The sequence below is a fragment of the Sphaeramia orbicularis genome, chromosome 12, assembly GCF_902148855.1.
Source record: "Sphaeramia orbicularis chromosome 12, fSphaOr1.1, whole genome shotgun sequence".
Taxonomy (NCBI): domain Eukaryota; kingdom Metazoa; phylum Chordata; class Actinopteri; order Kurtiformes; family Apogonidae; genus Sphaeramia; species Sphaeramia orbicularis.
The window spans coordinates 3228631-3255612 of record NC_043968.1 but is presented as its reverse complement, the minus strand read 5'-3'; the positions used below and the strand labels follow the sequence as shown (position 1 = coordinate 3255612).

At 36.4% G+C, this 26982-nt stretch overlaps 2 protein-coding genes across 3 annotated transcripts in view; both read left to right on the top strand.

Annotated features, from left to right (window-relative positions):
- Positions 1 to 7955, top strand: part of ghrb (growth hormone receptor b) — a 32658-nt gene extending 24703 nt beyond the window's left edge. For both annotated transcript variants that reach the window (XM_030150870.1, XM_030150869.1), the window contains 6 exons: positions 471 to 643; positions 2948 to 3126; positions 4077 to 4221; positions 4998 to 5088; positions 5284 to 5353; positions 6919 to 7955. In XM_030150870.1, the coding sequence (XP_030006730.1) occupies positions 471 to 643; positions 2948 to 3126; positions 4077 to 4221; positions 4998 to 5088; positions 5284 to 5353; positions 6919 to 7716 (1456 nt within the window). In that variant the 3' untranslated portion in view covers positions 7717 to 7955. The remainder of the gene's footprint in view (positions 1 to 470; positions 644 to 2947; positions 3127 to 4076; positions 4222 to 4997; positions 5089 to 5283; positions 5354 to 6918) is intronic.
- A 5893-nt stretch (positions 7956 to 13848) lies between these two features.
- ccdc152 (coiled-coil domain containing 152) lies at positions 13849 to 25073 on the top strand. Its single transcript, XM_030149980.1, has 8 exons — positions 13849 to 13908; positions 14270 to 14375; positions 15789 to 15857; positions 16133 to 16197; positions 16301 to 16436; positions 18609 to 18736; positions 18837 to 18947; positions 24927 to 25073. Exons 1-8 carry the CDS (start codon positions 13849 to 13851, stop codon positions 25071 to 25073), a joined length of 822 nt encoding a protein of 273 aa, XP_030005840.1.
- Positions 25074 to 26982: the final 1909 nt, after the last annotated feature.

Below are 26982 nucleotides of genomic sequence, written 5' to 3'. Positions count from 1 at the left end.
CCTTTAATGTCTAAAGAAAATTAAATGCAATTTTAACAATATTCTGCCTGTTACTAAATGTTTTGTGCCTTTGTAGGTCTGATCTGTAATGCACATGTAGAAATGATAAGGTGAGGCATAAAATTGTTAAAATTGCACTTATTTTTCTAAAGAAATGTCTTTTTTTTTCAGGTTATTCACATCTTTTTTATTTGGATAGTTGGTAAATATTTTCAGAGTTTCACTTAATTTCACTTAAAGAGAAAAAAAAAAAAAAAAAATTGGAGTTGCCATTATTTAAATGCAATTATACTATTATTTTGCTGGTCCGGCTCACTTGAGATCATTTTGGACTGTATGTGGAACCTGAAAGAAAATGAGTTTGACCCCGTCTTAGATTAAACTGACACAACAGGACCAGGTTTATCCAGGTCTAAATGGTGTAGGATTAAAACTCTCCTCAGTGTTGACGTTGTGCTCCTCCACCTCAGACCGTCCATAACCAAAGACTGGACGGAGTGTCCTCACTACAGCAGCGACAGACCCAACGAGTGCTTCTTCAACGAGAACCACACAACCGTCTGGACCAACTATGGAGTCCAGCTGTACCCCAGGGATCTAAGCGACCGCTACGACGAGAACCACTTCAACGTCTACGACATCGGTCAGTTCACTGCTTCGCTAACCACGCTGACTCACACATCATGAATATTCAGATCTGAGCATCAAAATAGACTCTTAACTTTATAATAATGAAAGGGTTTTTACAGTCTGAGGAGAAACCCCCGCAGAAAATGGAAACAGAAGAACGGTAGTTAACGATTACAATAGAGGGTATGCACATACGTCACTTCCCCCCGGGCCACACCCCTCTAAGTCAGACTGAGTGACAAAAACCAACCTGCTCAACATGACGGAGTATAGCGGTAAACACAGCCAGAGCGGGAAAATGTGAAATATGAAATTAAATTAAGGACAATTGGACTGGACATGGATCCGTACGAGCTACCAAAGAACAAGTGGTCCGCGAACACTGACATGTGGTCAGAAATGGAGGATCCTGACCTGATCCAGGGTGGAGGGGATCTGCGCTATTTGGACCTAAAACAAATATACATGGTTTCATCATCACTGACAACCAGGGTCCAAAACTAGGGCCCAGAACCAGCTGATCCAAAGGGTCCAAAACTAGGGCCCAGAACCAGCTGATCCAAAGTGCATTTACAGTAGACCGTGGACTGACCCCAGTGAATATATGCATGATCTACTGGGACTGAGGAGATTTACTGAGTCTAGTTCAGATCAAGTACTTTATCCAACACAGATACTACTGCTGTGGACCAGCAGGGCACCACTGGATTCTGGGAAATTATGATATTTTTCCCACCTGTTTTTAAATTGCGACATTATTCTCGTAATATTATGACTTTATTGTCGGAATATGACGACTTTAATCTCATAAACGAATGACATTTTTGTTAAATTATGAGGATTTTTTAATAACTAGGACTTTATTCTCATAACATTGTGATTCTTTTTGTATTCGATTTAATTCTCATAAAATTACACGTTTTATATCGATATTTTATGACTTTATACTCGTAGTGACAAGCATTTTTATTTTCTCATGTGGCCCTAATACTCCGTTGTAGCTTTATTCTCCAGTTCCCCCATATTTGAAAAACTGGGTTAGCCTCAGTTTAAGTTTACTAATCATGTAGGAGCACAAGGTTCAGAATCACAAAATGAAGACAAAAACCATGAAAGATCTGATCATGAAACCAAGAGCTTTACTAAGAAGTAACATTAGCCAAAACAATACGTCATTTAAGATCTGATTTGACCCAAAAATACAACATAAATTAATGTTACCTGACACCAAACAGGATCCACAGATCTAGGTTTGGTTTCCTGGATTTGTGGATCCATCTCCTTCTCTTTTCTTTGTCTTTCGGTGTCTGTAAAATGATAGATCTGACTGCTTTTCAAACCTATTCATACAATCAGTCGCACAACAGCTCTTCCCCATTTTTTATTGAGTATTGTTCTTCAGTTTAGACAGTATTGAAGCCAACGCTGTCACTCATCTCCCTCTTTCTGCCACTCAGTGGGTGGAACCGTGGTGACTTCCACTTGCGGTGACGTCGCGTGCATACCCTCAATAATGACATATGATTAGAATCGGGTCTATTTCTGGTTTTGCTGGTCTGATTTGGTCACAGGGTGTTGTTGCGTGTTGTGTTTGTAGAATAGAATAGAATAGAATAGAATAGAATAGAATAGAATAGATCTTTATTGCCACTGTTACAGGAACAACTAGAAAAGCACTCGGAGAGCGCAGACCTCCGCCAAGGTGTTGATAATGTAAGCGTGTTCTTTTGTTGGAAGCTCCAAGAATAAGTCCTGATTTTTTTAGGTCTCATTTTTCTAATTTTACTGTTGACTTGATCTGATCACAAACAAAATATGACTCATCTGAGGATCCACACCCCAAGTGGGGAAATGGACCCAGAACATTCCAATGCACATCACTTTTATAATCCTTGTAAACTGATCTTCAAACTATGGGCTCAACCCCTTGTGGGTTGGTCTTTAACTTAGCATTATCTAAAAAGATCAAACAGATGTGGGGCCTCAACTCTAAGTAAATTTATGCCAACAATCAGTTTACCCTTATCACCTATATTTGACAACACTATGTGTGTGAATGTGTTTGTTCAGACGTGTATCTAGAAGAAGAACAGAACCTAATTAACTCTTGTTTAGACAGATGGTTCCTATCTAAACAAGCTTATCCTAAGAAATTTACAACTGACCAGTGAAACAAAGAAAATCTAGTGACACAAAGGAATCCTAACTAATACTGACTAATACTAATACTGACTAACCTGTTATTAAATCCAAGAATTCAACCATCCAAATTAAAATAGTATTTCAATAATAAAACTGACGTTAATGTCATCTTCAGTGCGCCCGGACCCACCGTTCAGCCTGACCTGGACGCTGCTGAATGTGAGTTTATCGGGTCATTTCTATGATGTAATGCTAAACTGGAAGCCGCCTGAGTCTGCAGACGTGCAGTCTGGATGGATGAGGCTGCAGTACGAGGTCCAGCACCGCGACATCGACTCAGACCTCTGGAAAGTGGTGGGTGTTCACTCCCACTTCACTTAGCTCGTCATCATTTAGCCAAATTGTGCATTCATGATTTATTCTTAACATGATAGATTATATGGACAAAAGTATGTGGACATGTTGAATTCAGGTGTTTCTTTCCTAATGGGGTCTGGGATACAAAACAATAACGACTAATGTTATAATATAGTTTTATATTATGGGATAAATATCACTGCATTGGTTAGTTTGGTTTAAATTATCTTTGCTTCCAAGAAGCCTCAGAGATGGTTTTTACTTAATTTCTCTCAACATTGATTTTATTTATTTTTTTATCCATGACTATGATTTTATAAGTTCTACCTCTTCTACTACAACTAACATCTACTTTCTTCACATCTCTCTAAGGAAATATTGATGTTTTTATCTCAAATCATCATAAACAGGACATCTTACAGCTGTAGACGTGATGTGTCCCAATATTTTTGTCCATATAGTTTATAAAAATCAATATTTCCTTAAAGTTTAATAAGAGATTTTTGTTCCTCAGTGAGATGTGAAGAAAGTAGATGGTTAGTTGTGGTAGAAAATTATTATTTACAGTCAGAGCAGGAAAAAGATTTTAGAAATGTAGAGGAAGAACATTATAGTATATTATAGTCATGGATAAAAAAAAAAAAAAAATCAATGTTGAGAGAAATTAAGTAAAAACCATCTCTGAGGCATTTTGGAAGCAAAGATAACAATTTAAACCAAACTAACTAATGTAATGATATTTATCCCATAATATAAAACTATATTCTGGCATTAATCATTATTGTTTTGCATCCCAGACCCCTGTTAGAAAAGAAACACCTGAATTCAATGTGTCCACATACTTTTGTCCACATACTGTATATTGAGTAGTGTTAGTATGTTTGTCCTCAGTATGACTTATCACAGGAGTCTTTCAGGAGTTAAACCACTGATCTTCTCCACCACAGGCCGACCTCGTGGACTCCACTCATCGCACCCTTTATGGACTTGAGACAAATGTCAATCACGAGGTTCGGGTTCGGTGCAAAATGTTCGGTGGGAAACAATTTGGAGAATTCAGCGACTCGGTTTTGATCCACATCCCCTCGAAAGGTAAAGACTAAAACCAGGAGAGTCTGCAGGTCTGTGTCCATACGTCAAAGTTGGCCAATCAGAACCAAGTGGACTGTTTTAGACATAAGATGAATAAGCATTTTCTAATTAATAAAATGTGGAAAATGTGCAGATTCATCCTCTTGAAAATAGACAGAGACTGAGTGCCAGTCGCTTTTCCATTGGACATACAGTATGCACAAAACTTTAGCAATATTTACTAAATGTCGAAAAAACAGATGAGTAATGTTTTTTCCATTAAATCACAAATGCGATAATTTGTTTGTTTATTATCATGAGATGTCATGAGAAGTCATTCCATAAACATGTCAACGAACATAAATATCTGTTGTTTTGAATCTAGAAGGCTTGTTACCCCTCTATTGTTTCCTAAATTAAAAAACAATTGGGTTTCCTCGTGTCCACACATACCACACCATGTTTCTCTTAAAACTCTTCTTCTTTACTCGTAACATCCATCAACATCCATTTATTTTCTTTGTTCATGTGACTCTAGTTGCGCAATAAGGTCTTTCCATTGTAGTTTTGTGCGATATACCCATTTCACTATGGCTGAAAAAACAAAAAAAACAAAAAAACAAAACGAAATTGTCATCTTTCCATTCGGCAAATTTTTATGCGCAAGTTATATTCACGCAATTTGAGGGTCGATGGAAAAGCAACTATTGAAGACATTTTTCCCTTGAGTGTTTTTTAATCATTTTGTGCTACATTACATTAAATAATCCTTGGTTCCTTTGTGTATTTTCCATCAGTGTCGAGGTTCCCAGTGGCAGCTGTGCTCATCTTTGGGGCCTTGTGTTTGGTGGCCATCCTCATGTTAGTCATCATATCACAGCAGGAAAAGTAAGTCTTTCAGAACTGTCATCATAACTCTTATTATATTGTTGTCATTAGTATTTCTATAAGATTTGTTAATATGAATGAAATTAAAGAAAACTTAGACTTATTTAAACTAAGACCTATGACTTAACCATTCATGTTTCAAGTCAAACATAACATTTTCCTTTTTTCTTCTTTCTTTTTTTTCTATTTTCTAAGGTTAATGGTTTTACTTTTGCCTCCGGTTCCTGGACCTAAAATAAGAGGAATTGATCCTGAACTGCTCAAGGTATTAATCTATAGTTTATGTTATGTAACCCTGGCATTTTGAAGGTTTTGGTCATACATGTTTTTTTCCAAATTTACATAAATCTTTCCCTTAATCCATGCCGTGTCCATCTGAGGTCCTTGTATCATCTTGAGTGACAGGGACTGTTTGAAATGACCGTTTTTCACCGATCTTTAAGGTCTATCTCTGTTCTCAAAAGGCGTCGTATGATGTTGAAACCGAGTATTAAACAGAGAACGTGCATTCTTTTTGACATACTTAATGGTTTCAGAGATGTGTGCTGGTCAAGGGTGTTAAACTCATTATAGTTTAGGTTCCACATCCAGACCAATACGATCTAAAGTAAAATAATATCATAATAACCTATAAGTAATAATGGTGTAAGAAAATATCAGTTCTGCAATATATCGCAATATTTCATTTTACAATACTATATCGATATTAAAAAGTACTGTATCAATATTTTTAGATATTTATTCAAATGCAGATATTGTGGAGGTTCATTTTGGTTTTTTTGGTTTTTCTTTTTTGTTTATATTTTATTTATTATTATCATTTAATATTATTTTATTAAATAATGGTAGTTCCTTTGTTGGGATCGCAAAAAAATAATGTTCTGATGTTAGTTATGAACTAATAGAATAACAGTTGAACAGGATCGTAAACTGTAATGTCTGTAAAACCTAATTTAAGTTTTAACAGAGGAACATTTTGTGATATAGCATTAGACCCTGTTGTAATCAAATAAAAATGTGTTTAGTATTTGTGCATATTTCTGATGTAATTCCATTCTTCCAGGAAATAATCTTTTAAAAAAGAAACAAAACCAATAAAAAAGTGCTTTTTTAACAGTATTGTGATATATCGTGATATATCGTATCGTGATCCTAGTATTGTGATTTGTATCATATCGCCAGATTCTTGCCAATACACACCCCTAATAAACAATGGCTCCAAATGTTCCTCTTCATTTAATGTGAAAAAAAATATTACATTATGCCTATAAATAATGACAACTTCAAATTCTTTTCTTTGTTTTAGTGCAAGAAAATAACAGTAAATTTTGAAAATATTTACATTTACAAACTATCTTTCAACAATAAAATGTGAATAACCTGAACAAATATGACCAACCTGAAATGTCTAAAGAAAATGAAGTGCAGTTTCAACAATATTCTGTCGGTTACTAAATGTTTTGTGCCTTTGTAGATCCGATCTGTAATGCACATGTATGAATGATAAGTTGAGGCATAATAATGTTAAAATTGCACTTACTTTTCTTAAGAAATGTCTTTTTTTTGGTTATTCACATTTACTTTTTGGCTTGTATAGTTTGTAAATGTAAATATTTTCATAATTTAATGTTATTTTCTTTCTGTTCTCATTATTTTTAGGTTATTATGTTATTATTTTACTGGTCCGACAGAAAATCAGTCTGACCCTCTTGTCTTAGTGGTTCAGACATTATCGAACATTTTAGATGAGTAGATGCTTTCGGTTGCCAGTAGCTGTTTGGGTCTGTGAGGGTTTAAGGTTCAGATGAAGCTGTGATCTCCGTGTTACAGAAGGGGAAGCTGAGGGAGCTGACGTCCATCCTGGGCGGCCCCCCCGACCTGAGGCCGGAGCTGTACAACGCTGATCCCTGGGTGGAGTTCATCGATCTGGACATCGAGGAGCATCATGACATGCTGACGGACCTGGACACGCACTGCCTCGTGGACCGCTCTGTGACTTCCGGCGGCTCACCAGTGTCCATCGGATTCAGAGATGACGACTCGGGCCGGGCCAGCTGCTGTGACCCAGACCTCCCCAGTGATGCCGAAGCTTCGCTTTTCCATCCTCTTATTCCAAACCAAATGCTCAGGGAGGAGTCGCCGTCTGAGGTTCCCGCTGTGGGGGAGCCTCCTGTTCCGGGCCTGGGTCGAGAGGCCATGTACACCCAGGTGAGCGAGGTCCGGTCGTCTGGAAAAGTGATTCTGTCGCCTGAGGAGCAGACTGAGGTGGACGACCAGCACAAGGATACGGTGGCAGGAAAGGAGAAGGAAAAGAAGGAGCTGAGGCTTGTGGTGGAGAACGTAGATAACTCTGGATACACGTCAGAGCTGAACGCAGGAAAAATGAGCCCCGGAGACTTCAGCGCTGATCTGCCCCTTTCTACTGGGGACAACCAGAGACCTGAGACCACCACCCTGTCCCCCCTCCACCCGGCTCCTGTTTACACCGTGGTGGAGGGCGTCGACAGGCAGAACAGCCTCTTGCTGACATCGAACTCAACACCTGCCCCTCAGCTGATAATCCCCAAACCCATGCCGACACCAGAGGGCTACCTGACCCCTGAGCTTTTTGGAAGCATTACACCATAGATCGACGGTGTGGTGGGGAGACGTTTCAACCAGAGGAACGAGAGACGCTTGGGAACAGTTTGAGACCGCGCTGAAGCCTCAGTGCTCAGTTCACATGTGGCGGTTTAAAACAGTGTACATGTAGTCAGTGAACTGATCACAGTCCTGAAACCATGCACAAAAAAAAAAAAAAAACAACAACAAAATCACAAAAACATCACATGCAGGGCGTTGTACCGAGACAAACACAAAGGCCACTAGTCAGTATTTACAGGTCCATTTATGAGTTAACATGGCTTCATTTGAACATTTCCATTTGGTTTTCTATTTTGTCTTTTAGTTCTTCTATGGTTTTGTTTGATCATTTCTTTCGATATTCTTTCAAAAACAGAGCAGTTGTGCCACATCACATCCATCTTGTTTGTATATAAATGTCTGACACCTCGCTGTCCAACCATCGCAGCTGTTTTCCTTGTTTGTTTTCACTCAGTGACATCAGAGCATAACTGACTCAACTGGGATGTCACTGTTCAGACCTGTATTTGATTCAGGACCACATATAGGTGGAGACTCAGCTTTAGTGTCATTCAATCAATAAACATGATAGAACAAAATATAGTCACCCAGGTCTCAGTGTTAGATAAATTAAATAAAATATATAAAACCTAAATAGAATAGAATGAAAACTACCATAACATCCATAAAATCCACTAAAATATAACAAGTAAGTAAATTAAGTAAGTAAATTTTATTTACAGAGCACTTTTCACAGACAGAGTCACAAAGTGCTTTACAGTGCAAAGTACAAATAAATAATAAAATAAATCTGTGGATATGTTCAATATTGCACAATATGCAGCAACAGTAAAAGTTAAAGGTGGAAATAAAGTGACAATAGTGACTGTAATGTAGCAGCATTGTGAACTATTGTTAAGACCGTATCAGAATTAAAAAGATCACATTCAGTGTGTGGTCACATATGAACAAAAACAGTCCTCAGCAGACAGTAAACAGTCTGTGTTTTGAACATAGTCTTCAGAGACTCACTGATGAGGTTCAGTGTTGAATTTCAGCTTTCCTAAAATAGTTGGGGGGTGGTGGGGGTAGAGGGGCTGTCTGTCCTTAGCCTTTGCCTCATTTACCCTTCATCATTGCCTTCAACGCTCCGGTTAGAGAACGGTTAAAGGGAGACGCCACCAACTGGAAACAACCTCAATAATTAAAAGGCTCTGATGACTAAATAACTGCCTAAAGCTGCATGAAGACTAGCTTTTGGTCCTATAATCAGCTGACAAACACACTTCCCTCAACCTTCAGACAAACATCTGGGTTTTTAGTCACTAGATGTTTCACTGTAGAGACTAGTCTGTGAGCAAAGTGGCCTGTCAGAGCTTCTTTGCCTAAAAACATTTGTCTGTTTTTAAAGGTTGAGGAGCTGAACAGACAGAGAAGCTCCACCAAAATAAAAACCATGAGAAGAGTCTTCAGAACAGAGTACATTTCACTGTAATGACAACATGCCTTAAAGGGGTCATACTTTGCTAAACCCACTTTTATTACCTCTGCCAAGGACAGCGGAGGTTATGTTTTCATCAGGGTTTGTTTGCTTGTCGGGGGGGGGGGGGCTCTCTGAGTGCTTTTCTAGTTAGTCTTTGGTTCATTTATTTGTGTATTTGGACTCTAATAATTCATACAGTTTGAATTTGAACCCTCCAGGTGCTGCAAAGCTATCTTTATATTCATTTGGGCAAAAATCGAGTGGATTTCTACAACACGTTTTAATTCCTGCTTCATTTGTTACATCTATAACTAGTTACATCACAACATTTGCACATATAAGAATATTTCTCAGAGTACGACATAATTGTTCGTCAGCAGCAGTGGTTGTACGCCATACTGAAAATATGTCCAAACTTCGAGTCGATTACCTAAAATGTTTAGTTGTTGGTTGTATTAACAAACACAAGTGGCTGAACAGGACAGAGCAGCACAGCTAACAACTCATTACTCATAAATAGGGTTGAAGACGGACCTGTGGAGTTTAACTAATGAAGAATTCAGACCCAAGCAAAACATTTACAGTTTTTGTAGACCACAGGGAAATATTTGAAAATGCATAATTCCATTTTAAAAAGTAAAATATCACTCCTTTAAATCATTGTACAGCTTTTCGTGATAAATCTGGTTGTGCGTCATCAGATGAATCTCCACTGTTGTGACACCTTCAGACAGAAAATATTCTTTCTGCATATTCAGCATCTTAAAGGTTCAGTGTGTAAGATTTTGGACAATCTAGATGTGTGTTTTCTCAGGTCGTCGTTTAGAGTCATATTTCCACAGAACACTTCTTGTTTTTAAGTTTTATAGTAGGAATCAGCCAGTTTTAAGGTGTAAAACTGTGTGGACCAGGGTTAATATCCACTCAGCTAAAAGCCTAGAAGGGACGGCAGGCTTTTTGTGGCCACATAGGTGAAGGTACAGGGGTATTCTGTTGGTTAAATCTGCAACTGCACCACTAGATGTGACTGAATATCACACACTAAACCTTTAAGTTTTCATTCCTTTATAATACTCCTACAGTGGAGGTTTTACATCCTATAAAGTTGCATTTTTAACTTTTAACCTTTAATGGGGTTCCTGTATACATTGTGTCTTTCCACAAGATAAAACATGAGTTGTGTGTTTAAAAAAAAAAAAAAAAAAAAAGGAGCATAAACTGAAGCATAAGTTACTTTTGTATTCAGTGCCGTTAGTTACAAAAGGGTTTTTTTTTTTTACACTTTTGTGCCAAATGTAACATGTTATCAGAGCTGAATTTTAAGTGCATTAACTGCCAAATTTTTACTTTTAGTAACAGTGACTCAGTGACGTTGGGGGAATAAAGTCGTCAATGTTGATATCATACAGTTACGCCATTTACAGTGTTCAAAAGTGTTACGTACAAATAAATAACTTTGATACTTTTTGCTGTGTGAAATTATTTTTTACAATTTTCACCTCTCATGGGGTTCAATAATGCTTCAAAAATCCTTATTTTACTACAGTATGTGTTTATTATTTTAGTATATGTAAGCAGAAGGAGAATAAATCCTTTGGAGTGAGATGACATTTTATTGAAATTTGGTAATTTGCCTACTAATTTAAGTAGAACATTTTAACCTGATCGACTTTAGGGAAGATGATAAGATCTTTCTCTGAGTTTATTCATCCATAAATATGCACATTTAATTACAACCAGTGATACTGAAGCAGGAATTGGGAATGGAGGCAGAATTGTTTCCACTCTGCAGAGGCTGGAGGAATTTGCTACAAAAAAAACCCTATTCTTTCACACTGAAGATGCTGAACAACAGCAAAACTACCCTAGTCAACTAAAACCACAAAGAAGAATATGTTTTTTTTGTGTGTGAACTGCTCCTGTGCTATAAACTTCTAATGCAGCATGAAACAAATGCTCTGAACATTTGGAAATAATGACAATAATCATCACCGACAACTAACTGATACCTATCGACAATGGGGCTTCAAACATCATTCCTTACTTTTTAGTGGCTCACAAATGTTTGCAGTTGACTTAGAGTCAGCTTCATTGTCATTCGATCCCTGACATGATCAGAATGAAACACAGGTCTTGGTGTGCAGGATGAATGAACAAGATAAAAAAAATAGACACACAATGGGTAAAACATGGATAAAATAGGTAAAAAACAATAGAATAGAATAAAAACTACTATAAAACTACTAAAATAAATATAGAAATCTCTGAATCTGTACAATATTGCACAATATGCTTTTGCAGTGACAATTTTAAGTGGTGAATGCAGCAGCAACAATGGCATGATAAAGTGGCAACCTCATAAATATTTTTTTTACCGACGACTAGAATAACTGGCATATGAATGAGGCTGAACCACAAGCTCCTGTAGAATGTAGTCAAACCTCTAAAACTAGTTTTTCCAAATGTTTAAACACAAATAATTATTTGTTAAGCTCTGTCTGTGACACCTGTAGATAATGTATTTAGTGTTTAAACTGGGTAAAAAAAAATAGTTTTCCTCAGTCTGGCATTTCATAATCAGAGGTAGCAAAAGTAAATATGTTCTAGGTAGGAGTACACATACTTATGTAGAAAAAGATTTGGGTAGAAGTAAAAGAAATGATTCATAGTACTGATCCAATACTTAAAAGCACACATTTGTAAGCTCAAAGAGTAAAAGTAAAATATGTCTCTACATTTCCACAAACTGGTTATGTGCTGAACCTCATATCATCCATGTTGGTATAAGGCTGAATTAGGAACACAAAGACTTCTGGACTCAATCTAAGATAATCACCCCCCCTTGGAACCACCTGTAACTCATACAGGTTTTACACCCTCAGCCTACAGCCTAGATCACAATCCAAGAGACAATATCAACACCTACAGATATTTCCCATCATATAGGATTTACAACAACACAACAATATCAATATTTGACTCACTTTGTGTTGCAGAGGTCAACATCTATCAGCCTGTTATTCATATCATGCAGGATTTCCACATCCTGATATAAGGACACAATGACACAAGAACTTAATATTTCCCAAAACCAACCAGAATTGAGCTGAAAACGCAACATCCCACACACAACAACATTCAGGACAATCTATAAGGAGTGAACCATATGAGGAAAAAACCTGTCATAGCCGCAGGAGAATGTAAACAGACCATATGTGAGGACTCAGATTCATATGCTCAGATTCTGAAACTATATTATATATTTTATATTTGCCATTCCAGTGCTCAGGGTTTTTCTACGAAGGAAAAAGATTGTTGGCCTTGTGTTGTTATTCGGCTTCTCTGGGCCTTTCTTGTTTCATGGTTGAATAAGTATATGTAAATTTACAACTAAATCCTGGCTGCCTCAGTAGTCTCATCCTGAATAATCTATCTTGAAACAGTGCTAACACATAAACTGGTTCTATTCAATTGGTCTTACCGGGTCTCTGCAGCCGGTTCAGGTGGATCTGAGATAGGGGCTGGTGAACAGGTGTCCTACAGGGGTTGTGGTCCTCCAGGATGCTGGTCTGGTTCACAGGTGAACTAGTAAACGGTAGAACGAGTTACTACTTCCGGTTTCCTGTCTGCTAGGCTAGCAATGCTAACTAGTCAAATTTTGAAGAAAAACACTAAAACAAAAACCCAGACAGTCCTTTTTTTTCTCTAGCAGAACAATATATGTCTTCTATCTTCTTATTCTTCTTTAGACTTTAACTGTGCTTCTCTATTGTTCCACCGTTTTTCCAGCGAATTATCTGTTAATTACCTGCCAATTTAAACATCCTTTCGTCCTCTGTCAGATCCAGGCCAAACCGGTTGAAACGTCCCGCTCGTGACTTGTTATGTCTTCTACGTCTTACGTCACTGATACGTAATTTACACGGCCGGGAGGACGTGCATTGATGGAAAATAAAAATACTACTACTAATAATAATAATCCTCCTCGAATGGATTAAAAAGTAACGAGTCTTGTCCATTTCTTCGACTTTGTTCGGTTTTTTTTTTTTTTTCATTTTTGTTCATTATCTTAAATTAAAAAATATATACATGAAAAATCGTGTGATCACAAATCATGATCAAAATGAGTTAATCGACACATCGACACATTAATTTAATGTTTTGTTTATTATTATTATTATTATTATTATTATTATTAATATTAATATTTAATAATATAATTATTATTAATAATAATAATAACAATAATAATAATAAACCAAACATGAATAAAACATGAGAAATTTGCATTCTTATTTAAATTCATGATTCTCATAATGAGTCCCACAAATAGTAATTAAACGAAACAAAATCTAATGTAATTAAAATAAAATAAAAATATTTAACAGTGAGCACTAAACTGTCTTAAAAGTCAAAGATATAAATAAAGTGATCAAATTAAATAAATAAATAATTATATTTACGATTTGCGAATCATTTGTAAACTAGCTAGCAACTGTAATAACTATAGCTGATGCACAGAGTAAAGCAGCTAACTGTACTAGCTTATTTTCTGGAAACAGAGAGAGAGATTAGTTAACTAATATAGCTTTAATTACCCAGTTAAACCACTAGTTATTGTGTTTTATAAAGTAACACAGCAGTTCAGATAGAAGATGAAGCTAAACTGTGTGAATCTTGAGGCTTTTTTAGAGCAGTTTAATCTACTTGAACAGGTATGTTATTGTAAAAGCTAACAGTTAGCTAGCCGTTAGCCATATTTATTTCAGATTTTGCTCCTTAAACTGACAAAATGATGCAAAGATGATACGACCATGAGTTAAAGTTAAAATTAAAGTGAAGTTTTACATGGTACTTTGAGGGTTACATATTTTATAATCTACCAATTTTAGTAAAAGATATATTAATAGATCGATCGATCGATCGATAGATATTTACAAACATAAATTCAGTAGATTACAGTAAAAACTGCACTAACAGCTGAACTGCTGGTGAATGTGTAATTATGTTCATAGACACCATTGGTGGGTAAATGTGGATTCTAAATGAATTTTCTATTTTCCTGTAATCAAACAGAAGATGACAGACACTCACAGCAGAAATAACATGTTGGAGATAATGCTGGATGATGCCAATAGAGATTTGAAATTCTACGAGACCAGGGAGAAATGTCTGATGGAGGGTGAGTTTTTGTCTTTTATGTTAGAATGGTTTTACTATATTTTCAGGGTTTATTTGTGGTTTCAGGTTTGTTGTTTGTGTGTCTCCCTCTGGTGGTTAAGTAGACAAATGACAGACCCTCCCACTGCATTCCTGATTTTTCTCTTTGGATTATGGGATGCTTTGGTTCTGTGGTTGTACTATGTGAGGTTGGTCATTTATGTTAATTGACCAAAAGGAGTGGATTCATTAGTTTGGTTCAGTATTTTTCATTAGTTTGAGAAAACGAACAGAGGGTTTGGAGAATCAATAAAAATTCATAATATCACGTCATTTTATCATATCACCATTACTACTGACATATCTGTGTACAAAAAGTCTATAGTAAATGATAAAAAAGAAACACTTAAAAAGTAAAATAAATAAAACTTGATGTTTACTTAAGTCACTTGGTTTGTTTTGTTGTTTTTCACTTTGGGTTTACATTCATTTGGCTGAGGTGCTGCCCATATTGGCTTGCAATGGTAAGAAGAACCCTCAATTTATACACATTGACTGTGTCTGTCAGTGGTAACTAAGTATCTTTACTCTTGTGCTACTTTTTAGGTACTTTTACTTGAGCATTTCCATTGTATGCAACCTTATCCTTCTACTCCACTGCACTGATCTAAAGGATTTATTTTTTTCACAGTTTTGATTCCCTTCCTGTCCAGTGAAAATGACCAAATGTAGTGATTTTGAAGGTTTGTCATAAGTTGAAGGACAGAGCGTTCCTTCATCAGCTGGGTTTCAGATCCTCCTCCTTAAGATAAATAAACTCTTAAAAAAATCCCTATGGATTTGCTGGAAAAGACATCATCATAAAGCTGAAAACAGGCCTCTGTTTCTGAGCTCATGAGAAACTGAATATATACGTGTTTGCACCGGACAGATGATCTATAAAATATGATGGGTTGTTATAGATTAAACTACAGTTGTGGAGTTTTTCAAAAGTGTTCATCCTTAAACATGTACAACAGGAAAATGTAATAATATTCAACAAAACATTTTACTGCACAATGAACACTTTGATTTTTCATATATTAAATACAATTTGATGATAATACATACATATCTTTACTTAAGATTTATTAGTGATGTAGCATTTATGCATTGTTTCATTAGTTCTGTTGTTTAATTATTTCTTTTTTTCCTGTTTTTAGTGTGTTTCTCTGTCTATATTGGACCTTGAGTCAGGAATAAAGTTGAAATGAATTACCGAGAAATACTGAAAAAACAAAATTATTCAAAAGAGAATCCAGTTGAACATGTCAGTCTAGTGACACAAGCGTTTTTTTTTACTTTTATTTATCTTTTATCAGTAAATTAGCCCAATGTGCTGGAATATTTTCATATTTCTGAGAAGTCTGACATTGTGCTGATGAATATGTTTCAGAGCGAGATGGCCTCGTTGTCACAGTGAACATCCTGCAGCAGACTCTGCAGGAGCAGTGCAACCTCAGAGGTAATTCCAATTATATTTGAAGGAAAGATTGGAGTTGAGATAAATATGCAGATGCTCCTAAAATAAGGATTTGATGAACTACAGATTATTGTAAATCAAAACATCTGTGTTTTACTCAAATTATGAAGGAAAAAAATGTGAGGATTGTTGAGGTTTTTATCGTGAATATTTTGAGATGACTTGTACCATTTCATTGCACTGTACAATGTTACGTATTTTGCAATGACTATTCTATTCTATTCTATTCTATTCTATTCTATTCTATTCTATTCCAGTTGAGAATGAGAGACTGAAGAAGGATTTGTTGGACCAGAAACAGAAGGATGAGAGAAGAGCAGAGGTAAGGACCGACGTTTATTGTGACAGACCTGTTTGTCCACCAGGGGGTGTTGGACACACTGTGTCTGCTCCGGTGTGTGGTGTGACCTGTTTGTCGCTGTTAGGACGCAGAGGCCGAGGTTCAGCGGCTATTGAATGAGGTCAGAGCAGGAGCAGAGCGACACCAGAGGGAGCTGGAGTCTGTAGAACAGCAGTGGAGGAGACGGGTGGAGGACGCCCACAACCAGGCTGGAAGTCACAGTGAGAGCTCACACAGTTCAGAATAACCCAGTGGTTTCAACCTTTTTTGGCTTGTGACCCCATTTTAACATCACAAATTTCTGGTGACCCCAGACATTCAAAACTGAGACTTTGTTGTTGTTGTTTTTTTTAGCTAAAATTAATGTGTTTTTGATCCTGTAATATTTGTCTACACTATGCTTCAAATACAGGGGTTAATTTTAGAGGACATTTAGTCTATATAATGTATATTATTGTGGACGGAGGCAGAAAATCCAGGTGTAGATTACTGCACAAAGGGAGAATTTTATTTTCCTTGGTCAGGATATGTACAGTCAGTCCAGCTTGGATTTACAAGGCTGACAATTAATACTGAACAAACAAGAACTGAAACTATGAATTATGAAAGAGCTGCAGCATCTGAAACCGACCACAATGAACACTTGACAGATAAACAGAACCACAGTGCTTCAGTTTCACAACCACAGTTTGTCATGTCTTTTATGTATGTGATTGTCTCTGTCAACTCACCATATATTTTTATTGGTAAGTTTTTTGTTTGTTTTTTTTATCAATTGCTAGAAATTTCAGGCGACCCCATTTGAATTCCAGGCAACCCCACGTGGGATCCCAACCCCAAGGTTGGAAAACACTGGAATAACCCCAGGAAGACAATGTTTAAGTCTGGATTTGTTCAGTGTCACAGACCATTTTATTACCTCCGCCAGGACGTATTGTGATCGCTTTGCTTTGTATGTTTGCGTGCGTGCGTGCGTGCGTGCGTGTTTGTTTGTTTGCGTGTTTGATGTTTGCAAGATAACTCAAAAAGTTATGGACGGATTTTCATGAAATTTTCAGGAAATGGTGGGGGGTGGGGAAGATCTGTCTTGGCAGAGGTCTGCACTCTCCGAATGCTTTTCTTGTTTATCTGTTTGTTTTTACCTGCTGGACTGTCCAAAACACTCAAATCACCTTTACCTTCATGAAAAAACAAGCAAATGAATGAAACAAGTGCACATTATTGAAATACATTCAGATGTAAATGTCTTCTACAGGTTAATGTCATTTTTTAGTGTCACATCTGTTTGGATTCAGTTCATTTTCAACTCTCCTGGGTCAACTCTGGACATTTTCCTAAATCATCTTGACTCTGTGTAGAGCAAACATATCAAACAGCTTCTGTAACATTCAGATTTTTTATGTAATTGTAGTTTTTAATACTATTTATATATTTCCTGGTACTACATTTGTATTTTATCTTAATTAACGATAAAACACAACTTAAGGTTATGTTCTGTGTTAACTATGAAAGTCAAAACTGAGAAACAAAACAAAAATACAGATGGAAAACATCTGTATGTCTGTACCTTTAGTTAGAGTGTGTCAGTAAACCAAGGGGATTATAACACAACTGGTACTTATTTTACTTTAAGTCTTTTCTGTATCGATTAATAAACGCAATCCGTCTTTTCCAACTTTTCTTAAAGTTGTGTGCTTTAAGTCACAACACAAATTTTTTTTTTTCATATGTCATTTTGTCCACTCCAAAAATGTCTCACATTACATTAAACCGAATGTGTGTATGTAATGTTTTGCTTTGTATCTTCATTTAGATTCAATCCTTTTTGTATTTCTCTATATTTTTTGTTTAATGATTTATATTTCTCTCCTTGTTTCCTTTTTTAATGTGTGTTAATGTAACATAACCGTTTGGAAACAAAGGTGCACAATGAGTGATTGTACTTAATATTTGTTCAGAGTAATTATATAAATAGAAAATACCCTGTATGTGTAGCAGCAACAATAACAAAGAATCACCATCAAAGTACATTATTTGTCGAAAACTAGTGACTAGAGACACATATCCACTACAAATGTAAACACATTTAGAAGTTTTTTTGAACAAGAAACAAAGTATCAACTTCAATTTACAATTAAGGAACTTTGACATCAATTAAAAAAACTAAATCTTGGTAACTGTGAAGACTGTGTTCTTGTGCATTTTAGATTATCTGCATTATATTGTGTAGATTTTATGTTCAACGTCTGGTGCTACTTTCCACTTTCACTTCATTTCTTTCTCTTTGTCAAATAATGAGTCAAGACCGTTTAGTAAAACCCTAGATCAGTGACGCAGCATCACCTCCTAGCAGGGGAATGACGGGTTTATCATTGTTTTCTGTGCTGATACAGTGGAAGCTAAAGAAACCAAAGTGAAGAAGCTGTTGGAGGAAAAGGAAGCAGATCTAGAGGAGATGAGGAAGAGGCTGAAGGAGCAGGAGAGGGAGAGGCAGAGTGAACTTCTGAAGTTACAGATGGAGGTCAGCATAAAGCAAGTGTGAAGATACTGCCGCTCAGATACTTGGTCATTTCTTAATTTTTATTTTTATTTTTTTTATGTTTTTCTCTGTGTTTCATCAGTTTGGTGCAAAGTTGGCCCGTGTTCAGAGTTCAGCTCAGTGGAATCTGCAGCAACAACAACAACAACAACAACACGGCGCTAACGTTCTACCACAGAGCGTCTTTAAGAGGGTGAGTAGAACATGTCCTGGTGTCAGTGTCTGCTTCAGGTGGTTAAGATAAGATAAGGTAAGATAAGAGAAGAGAAGAGAGGATAAGAAAAGATAAGACACAATAAGATAAGATAAGAGAGGATAAGATAAGAAAGGATAAGATAAGGTAAGATAAAATAAAATAAATTAAGATAAGAGAGGATAACATAAAAGAAGATAAGATAAGGTAAGAGAGGGTAAGGCAAGGTAGGATAAGGTAAGATAAGATAAGAGTGGATAAGATATGATATAAGGTAAGAAAGGATGAGATAAAACAAGACATGATAAGAGAGGATAAGATAAGGTAAGATAATATGAGATTAGATAAAGTAAGGTAAGATACGATAAATTAAGATAAGGTAAGAGAGGATAAGGTAAGATAGGATAAGATAAGAGAGGATAAGATAAGGTAAGAGATGATAAGGTAAGATTAGATAAGCTAAGGTAAGATAAGATACAATAAGATAAGGTATGGTAAGGTAAGATATGATATGATAAATTAAGATAAGGTAAGATAGGATAAGATAAGAGAGGATAAGATCAGGTAATAGAGGATAAGGTAAGATAGGATAAGATAAGAGAGGATAAGATAAGGTAAGAGAGAATAAGGTAAGATACGTTAAGATAGGATGAGGTAAGATACGATAAGATCAGATAAGGTAAGATACGATAAATTAAGATAAGGTAAGAGAGGATAAGGTAAGGTAGGATAAGATAAGATAAGGTAAGAGAGGATAAGGTAAGATAAGATAAAATAAGATAAGACTTTATTTATCCCACTATGGGGAAATTTCACAGTTAACAGTAACAAAATACAACAAGCAAGCCCACAGAAAACAGGTAAATATAGACATATGTACACTAGATATATTTACAGTAGAGTTGCACATGCTGTGATATGGAGGGAGGGGGGTTGTTACTGGGAACTGTCATATCCTTCGCTCCACCACCTCCTTGATGGAGTCCAAATCTCCCCAGAGCGGCCGTTTATCAACAAACTAGAGCAGAGCAGCTCTGTGTGGGTTCCACTCCTACATACAGTACATACGTCAGCAGTCAGGAGCCAACGGCATTAGACCTGATGACATGTTTGATCCTGTTAGTCCTCCCCGTCTAAGTAACATCACATTAACACATCACTGGAAGGCACAGCAGCTGTTTACACTGATTTACATCCAATGGATTTAACCTTCACTGGAAAAAGACTGTGTCAGACGTCACAGCGGGAAATTCAGAAGACAGAGTCTGCAGGGGGATGATGGATAGTCGGAGGTCGTTCAATAAACCCAGTCGGCTAACGTCAAACAACACAACATTTATGTCATTTATCAAACACACGCTTCCATTCAGTCCAATAAGTAACATGTTTTAAAGTTAGCAGTTTCATTTAAATATAGATCACCGGACTCTGGAAAACTATTTTTCTGATAAATAAGGAATATTTCACCTTTTTACATTGAAGATCCCAACCATCATTGTGTTGCTCTCATAGTCACTTCAATTTAAGTTTCAGGTTTATTTGTCATGTGCATTCATGGCAAGGTTATTATCATTAACGAAAACTAACAAAATGACGAAAACTAGAATTGTAAAAACATTTTCGTTAACTGGAATAAATAAAAACTAGAATTAAAAGAAAAAAACAATAACTAACTGAAACTGTATTGTGTGCTTACAAAACTAACTAAAACGGATAAAAATTATGGATAAAATTCCCTTCATTTTCGTCTTTGTCAATGTCGGATTGTTATGAAATCGATTTATTTCCCTCAAGCAATTTTAGCTTGCGGCACCATATGATATTTAACGGTCCGTCAGTACAGTGTTTACCCCGTTACATGTACGTTTACAGTGTTTACCCCATTTACAGTGTTTACCCCGTTACATGTACGTTTACAGTGTTTACCCCATTTACAGTGTTTACCCCGTTACATGTACGTTTACAGTGTTTACCCCATTTACAGTGTTTACCCCGTTACATGTACGTTTACAGTGTTTACCCCGTTACATGTACGTTTATAGTGTTTACCCCGTTACATGTACGTTTACAGTGTTTACCCTGTTACATGTACGTTTATAGTGTTTACCCCGTTACATGTACGTTTACAGTGTTTACCCTGTTACATGTACGTGTACGGTGTTTACCCTGTTACATGTACGTTTATAGTGTTTACCCCGTTACATGTACGTTTACAGTGTTTACCCTGTTACATGTACGGTGTTTACCCTGTTACATGTACGTTTATAGTGTTTACCCCGTTACATGTACGTTTACAGTGTTTACCCTGTTACATGTACGGTGTTTACCCTGTTACATGTACGTGTGCGGTGCTTACCCCATTTACAGTGTTTACCCCGTTACATGTACGTTTACAGTGTTTACCCCGTTACATGTAAGTTTACAGTGTTTACCCCGTTTACAGTGTTTACAGTGTTTACCCCGTTACATGTACGTTTACAGTGTTTACCCCGTTACATGTACGTCTACAGTGTTTACACCGTTACATGTACGTTTATAGTGTTTACCCTGTTACATGTACGTTTACAGTGTTTACCCCGTTACATATACGTTTACAGTGTTTACCCCGTTTACAGTGTTTACCCCGTTACATGTACGTTTACAGTATTTACCCCGTTTACAGTGTTTACCCCGTTACATGTAAGTGTACAGTGTTTACCCCGTTTACAGTGTTTACAGTGTTTACCCCCTTACATGTACGTGTACAGTGTTTACCCCGTTTACAGTGTTTACAGTGTTTACCCCGTTACATGTACGTTCACAGTGTTTACCCCATTCACAGTGTTTACCCCGTTCACAGTGTTTACCCCGTTTACAGTGTTTACCCTGTTCACAGTGTTTACCCCATTTACAGTGTTTACCTCGTTACATGTATGTTTACAGTGTTTACCCCGTTACATGTATGTTTACAGTGTTTACCCCGTTTACAGTGTTTACCCCGTTACATGCACGTTCACATTATTTACCCCGTTTACAGTGTTTACCCCGTTACATGTACGTTTACAGTGTTTACCCCGTTTACAGTGTTTACCCCGTTACATGTACGTTTACAGTGTTTACCCCGTTACATTTGCATTTGTACTGTTTACACTGTTGCACACTGTATGTGTTTACATTGTTTACACTGTTATTACACTGCTATTTTTATATTTTTAAATTCTTACCCTTTCATACAGTATACCTCTAATACAGGGATTAAAGTTCTCCGTCACCACGACGGATTTCCATCAAATGGAAAAATTGAGGGGAAAAAAGTCATATTGAAGTAACTTCCCCACGTGTTTCGTGGAGTCCAGTCGGCACCGCGATCCTGTCCTGGGTCTGCTGTCCTGGGTCTGCTGTCCTGGGTCTGCTGTCCTGGGTCTGCTGTCCTGGGTCTGCTGTCCTGAATCTGCAGCGCTCCGGTCTGCAGGTGTTGAACACAGGCACAGGGGGCTGATAGGTTTAACAGTGATGATAATAAGATGACTTCTTTATTTTTATGTCGGGAGGACAGATTGATGACTATTTCTCTTTGGAAGGAAACGCTGCTCATTCTGTGCCTCAGAAACACATGGACAAGTTCAGCTTTACCGAAGTTCAGCCTCCAGACTAACTTTAGTTTAGTGCTAACAAGTAGCTTTCATTATGAAAGAACCACAGCGAAAAGGGAAGAAGACACAACTGATCTACATGGACCTTCATGTTTGGGTTCAGAGCTTATTTCCTCTTGCCGGTATATGACTAGTGTGTGTGTTTGTGTGTATGTGCCCTTCCCGTGCGTGCGGCTGTGCGCGCCGCGGCCTTACGCGGTTACGCACCCGACTGCATAAGTGCTTTATTTTGACCTGTTGAGCCTCTTATTTCTATCTGTGTGGTACAGTACAAAGATAAAATTGAATGAATGAGTAACACCCTTGGTATTTGCAGTGCCAAAAAGCAGAAAAAATAAAAGATTAGTTGGTTAGGGTTACATTTACACAGACATTTTCCCCAAAATTCATGTGCTGTTGGAGTTATGTTTTAGGAGTTCCTAAATTGTTAAATAAAAAGTTTTTCACTCATTTTTTGCTGTCAGGTTTTCTTCTAGTTATTATTTTCACTTGCTTCAAAGGTTTTCATACCCTTTAAAATTAACCACAGAGCACCAAAATTGACCTGAAGCTCTAAAAATTTTCTGGGGAGGACCCCCAGACCCCCCACCAATACCACTCATGACATTTTTTCTATCCATGTTACTAATCTTCTACACCTGTACACTCTCCCATTCAGTGTGTTTTACAGTATTGCCAAATTTGACTATATAAACTTGTACACTATAGTAGTATTGCACTGCATCATTTTTAATAGTGGCCAATGATTTTGACCAGAAGAAAATTTTCAGTCAGAGGAAAAATTTTTGCTTTAATCCCTGCTCTGATATGCACATGTTTCGACTGCACACTACTTTATATCTTATACTTTCTATTATATGTCTGTATGTCATTGTGTTGTTATACAGATGTCAGTTCACTGGTGCTGGTAGAGACCACCTGCAATTTTATTGCACAACTAGTGTAATGACAATAAAGTCTGTTCTATTCTATTCTATTCTATTCTATTCTATTCTATTCTATTCTATACTAAATACCTTTACCAGGGTATCTGTGGATCATGAAAAAGTTTTAAGTTTGTCCCAAATTAAGGCCTCAATTCTTAAAATTGATCGTTAATCTTTAAATCTGACACAATAAATGGTATTTCTATGTTTTCTTTGTCAGTCTTTGTATAGAATCAGCTAACAGAGATGGGAAGGAGTGGAGCCTCCAACAGTCACCCATTAAAATATAAAAGTAATAATGATGTATTAGATTTCTAGTGTGCTTTTCAAGGCAGCCAAAGTGGTTTTACATTATTGATCCATTACTCATTCACTCTCACATTCACACTCTAAACATTTTATAACCATGTAAACCAGGGGTCTCAAACTCATTTTCTTTCAGGGGCCACATTCAGCCCGATTTGATCTCCAGTGGACCAGACCGGTAAAATAATAACATAATAAACTATAATTACTGACAACTCCAAATTTCTGTCTTTGTTTTAGTGCAAAAAAACCCCATTAAATTATGAAAGTACTTACTTTTAGAAACTATCCAAACAAAAAAAAAAAAATGTAAATAACCTGAAAAAACTGAAATTTCTTAAGAAAATAAGTGCAATTTTAACAATATTCTGCCTCAACTTATCATTTCTACATCTGCATTCTGGATCGGATCTACAAAGACACTAAACACTTAGTAACAGGCAGAAAATAGTTAAAATTGTGCTTAATTTTCTTTAGACATTTCAGGTTGTTCATATTTGTTCAGGTTATTTGCATTTTATTGTTACAGGATAGTTTGTAAATGTAAATATTTTCATAATTTAATGTTATTTTTTGCACTAAAACAAGACAAAAATTTGAAGTTGTCATTATTTATAGGCATAATGTAATATAATTTTTTTTCACATCAAACCAAGAAGAAAATATGGAGTCATTGTTTTTTGTAGGTTATTATGCTGTTATTATCCTCGAGATCATATTGGTCTGTTTGTGGAACATGAAATAAAATGAATTCGACAGCCTTGACTGTGGAATTTTTGCACTTTAAAAATTCATCTCATGGGCCGGATTGGAACCTTTGGCGGGCCACATGTTTGAGACCCCTGATGTAAACCCTTAATCTGTTTCTCTCTGGTTGGAATAAACCTACTTGTTTATGTGCTTTCGGAGATGTTACATGAGGCATTTTCTCTCTGACTGGACTCTTCTCATTATCAGTGGAAAGTCAGAGTCCATAATTAATGAGGGTTGATGGGTTCTAAGGGGATCAGCGTCTGATCCAGGTGAAGGTCAGCTGCTGTGTTCTGTCCACGCTTTTGCCTGTTGTCTTTGTGCTTCCTCCGTCTAACGTGCGTTCGTGTGGATTAACTCCCCAGAAGCTCCAGTTCTTCCAGGAGGAGAAGAACAAGGAGATTGTGGCTCTGCGTCAGCGAATCAAAGAGCTGGAAGAGAGTCAGCGTGGAGCGGGTGGAGCTAGTGGAGGCGGCGGCAGCGGCGGTGTCCCGAAGAAGAGGAAGATGTAGACCAGCGATGTCAAACTCATTTTCTGTCAGGTTCCACATTCAACCTAATTTGATCTCAAATGGATCAGACCAGTAAAATAATAACAGAATCGATAAATAATGACAACTCCAATTTTTAACTCTTTGTTTTAGTATAAAGAATAATAACATTCAATAAATTATGAAAATATTTACATTTACAAACTATCCAAGCCAAAAATATGTGAATAAACTGAAAAAATCTAATCTCGTAGGAAAAATAAGCGCAGTTTTAACTATTTTGCGTCAACTTATCATTTATACATGTGCATTACAAATCAGATCTACAAAGCCATAAAACATTTAGAAATAGGCAGAATATTGTTAAAATTACACTTAATTTTCTTTACACAGTTCAGGTTCATATTTTTCAGGTTATTTTCATTTTATTGTTTAAAGATAATTTGTTAATGTAAATATTTTCATAATTTTTTTCCACTGAAACAAAGACAAAAATTTGGAGTTGTCATTATTTACAGGCATAATGTAAAGTTATTTTTTCACATGAACCCATAAAAACCCAAACAGCCGCTGATGACCAAAACCATCTACTGATCTAAAATGTATTATTATTATTATTATTATTATTATTATTATTGTTGTTATTGTTATTATTATTATTATTGTTATTATTATTATTGTCTTCTGGAGCTTTAGTGCAGCTTGTTCTGATTGTGAAGCTTCTACTGTTTGGTTTTTATTCGTGGAACTCCTGCAAAAAACGATTTAAAACATAAAACCCCAAACGTCCACCACTAATGTAAAATATTAAATACCTGTTGATCCATTAATTCTATCAATACATGTCAATAACTGGTGTAAAATATAGTTTATCATCTTTTCATGGTCATCAGATATGACCCATTTGGATGTTCAAAGGCTCTGTAGTTACCGTGGAAACACTGTCATCCTCTACAACATTGATTCCCCAGTAAAACCCATGGAGTTGGATCAATGACAGCGGATGGACACACTGGGTTTATGTTCAGTTAATGAGAGATAATACTCAAAAAGCCTTTTCTTCAGGGTTTTTTTTTTTCTGTTTTGATTCAATAATCTTTGACTTTACTCTGAGCTTTTATGAACATCTACATGATCCGTCAGTTAAACAGGAAAAGAGATGATTTTCTTTAGAAAAAATACAAAATTCAGAGGATAATTTTATAATAAATGGTGATAAATCACTTAGGAAAAATTAAATAGAGAGAAAAATGTATTCGGGAACTGACACAGAAGTCACAGTGGGTCCTTAAGGGTTAAAATTAGCTTCATCATTTGTATTTTCTGTATTATGGACAGTGACTGAATAAACATAAACCTGAAATATTAAAGTAAACCTGTAAACGGAGAAATTTGGCAGAAAAAGTCACTTTTTCTTCAGTTTTCTCTGTTTCTGATACAATAAACCTCAACTTTAATCTGAGCTTTAATAAATATCTACTTGATCAATAAATTAAATATCGGAACATATCTGATGTTCACAGAAAAAACACAGAATACAGAGGATTAAAAATAGATGATTTTCTTTAGAAAAAATGCAAAATTCAGAGGATAATTTTATATAAATGGTGATAAACCACTTAGGAAAGATTAAATAGAGAGAAAAATGTATTTGGGAACTGACACAAAAGTCACAGTGGGTCCTTATGGGTTAAAATTAGCTTCATTGTTTGTATTTTCTATATTATAAATGATGACTGAATAAACATAAACCTGAAATATTAAAGTAAACGTGTAAACAGAGAGATTTGGCAGAAAAAGTCACTTTTTCTTCAGTTTTCTCCGTTTCTGATATAATAACCCTCAACTTTAATCTGAGCTTTAATGAACATCTGCACCACAGGTGTCAAACATGTGGCCCGGGGGCCAGAACCGGCCTGCCAAAGGTTCC

What these genes read in the sequence shown, in the direction of transcription:
- ccdc152 (XM_030149980.1), top strand. Translation starts at nt 13,849, where the DNA reads ATGAAGCTAAACTGTGTGAATCTTGAGGCTTTTTTAGAGCAGTTTAAT. An exon ending in AGTTTAATCTACTTGAACAG is followed by an intron (nt 13,909 to 14,269) that starts GTATGTTATTGT and finishes GTAATCAAACAG; the next exon opens with AAGATGACAGACACTCACAG. An exon ending in CACAGAGCGTCTTTAAGAGG is followed by an intron (nt 18,948 to 24,926) that starts GTGAGTAGAACA and finishes TTAACTCCCCAG; the next exon opens with AAGCTCCAGTTCTTCCAGGA.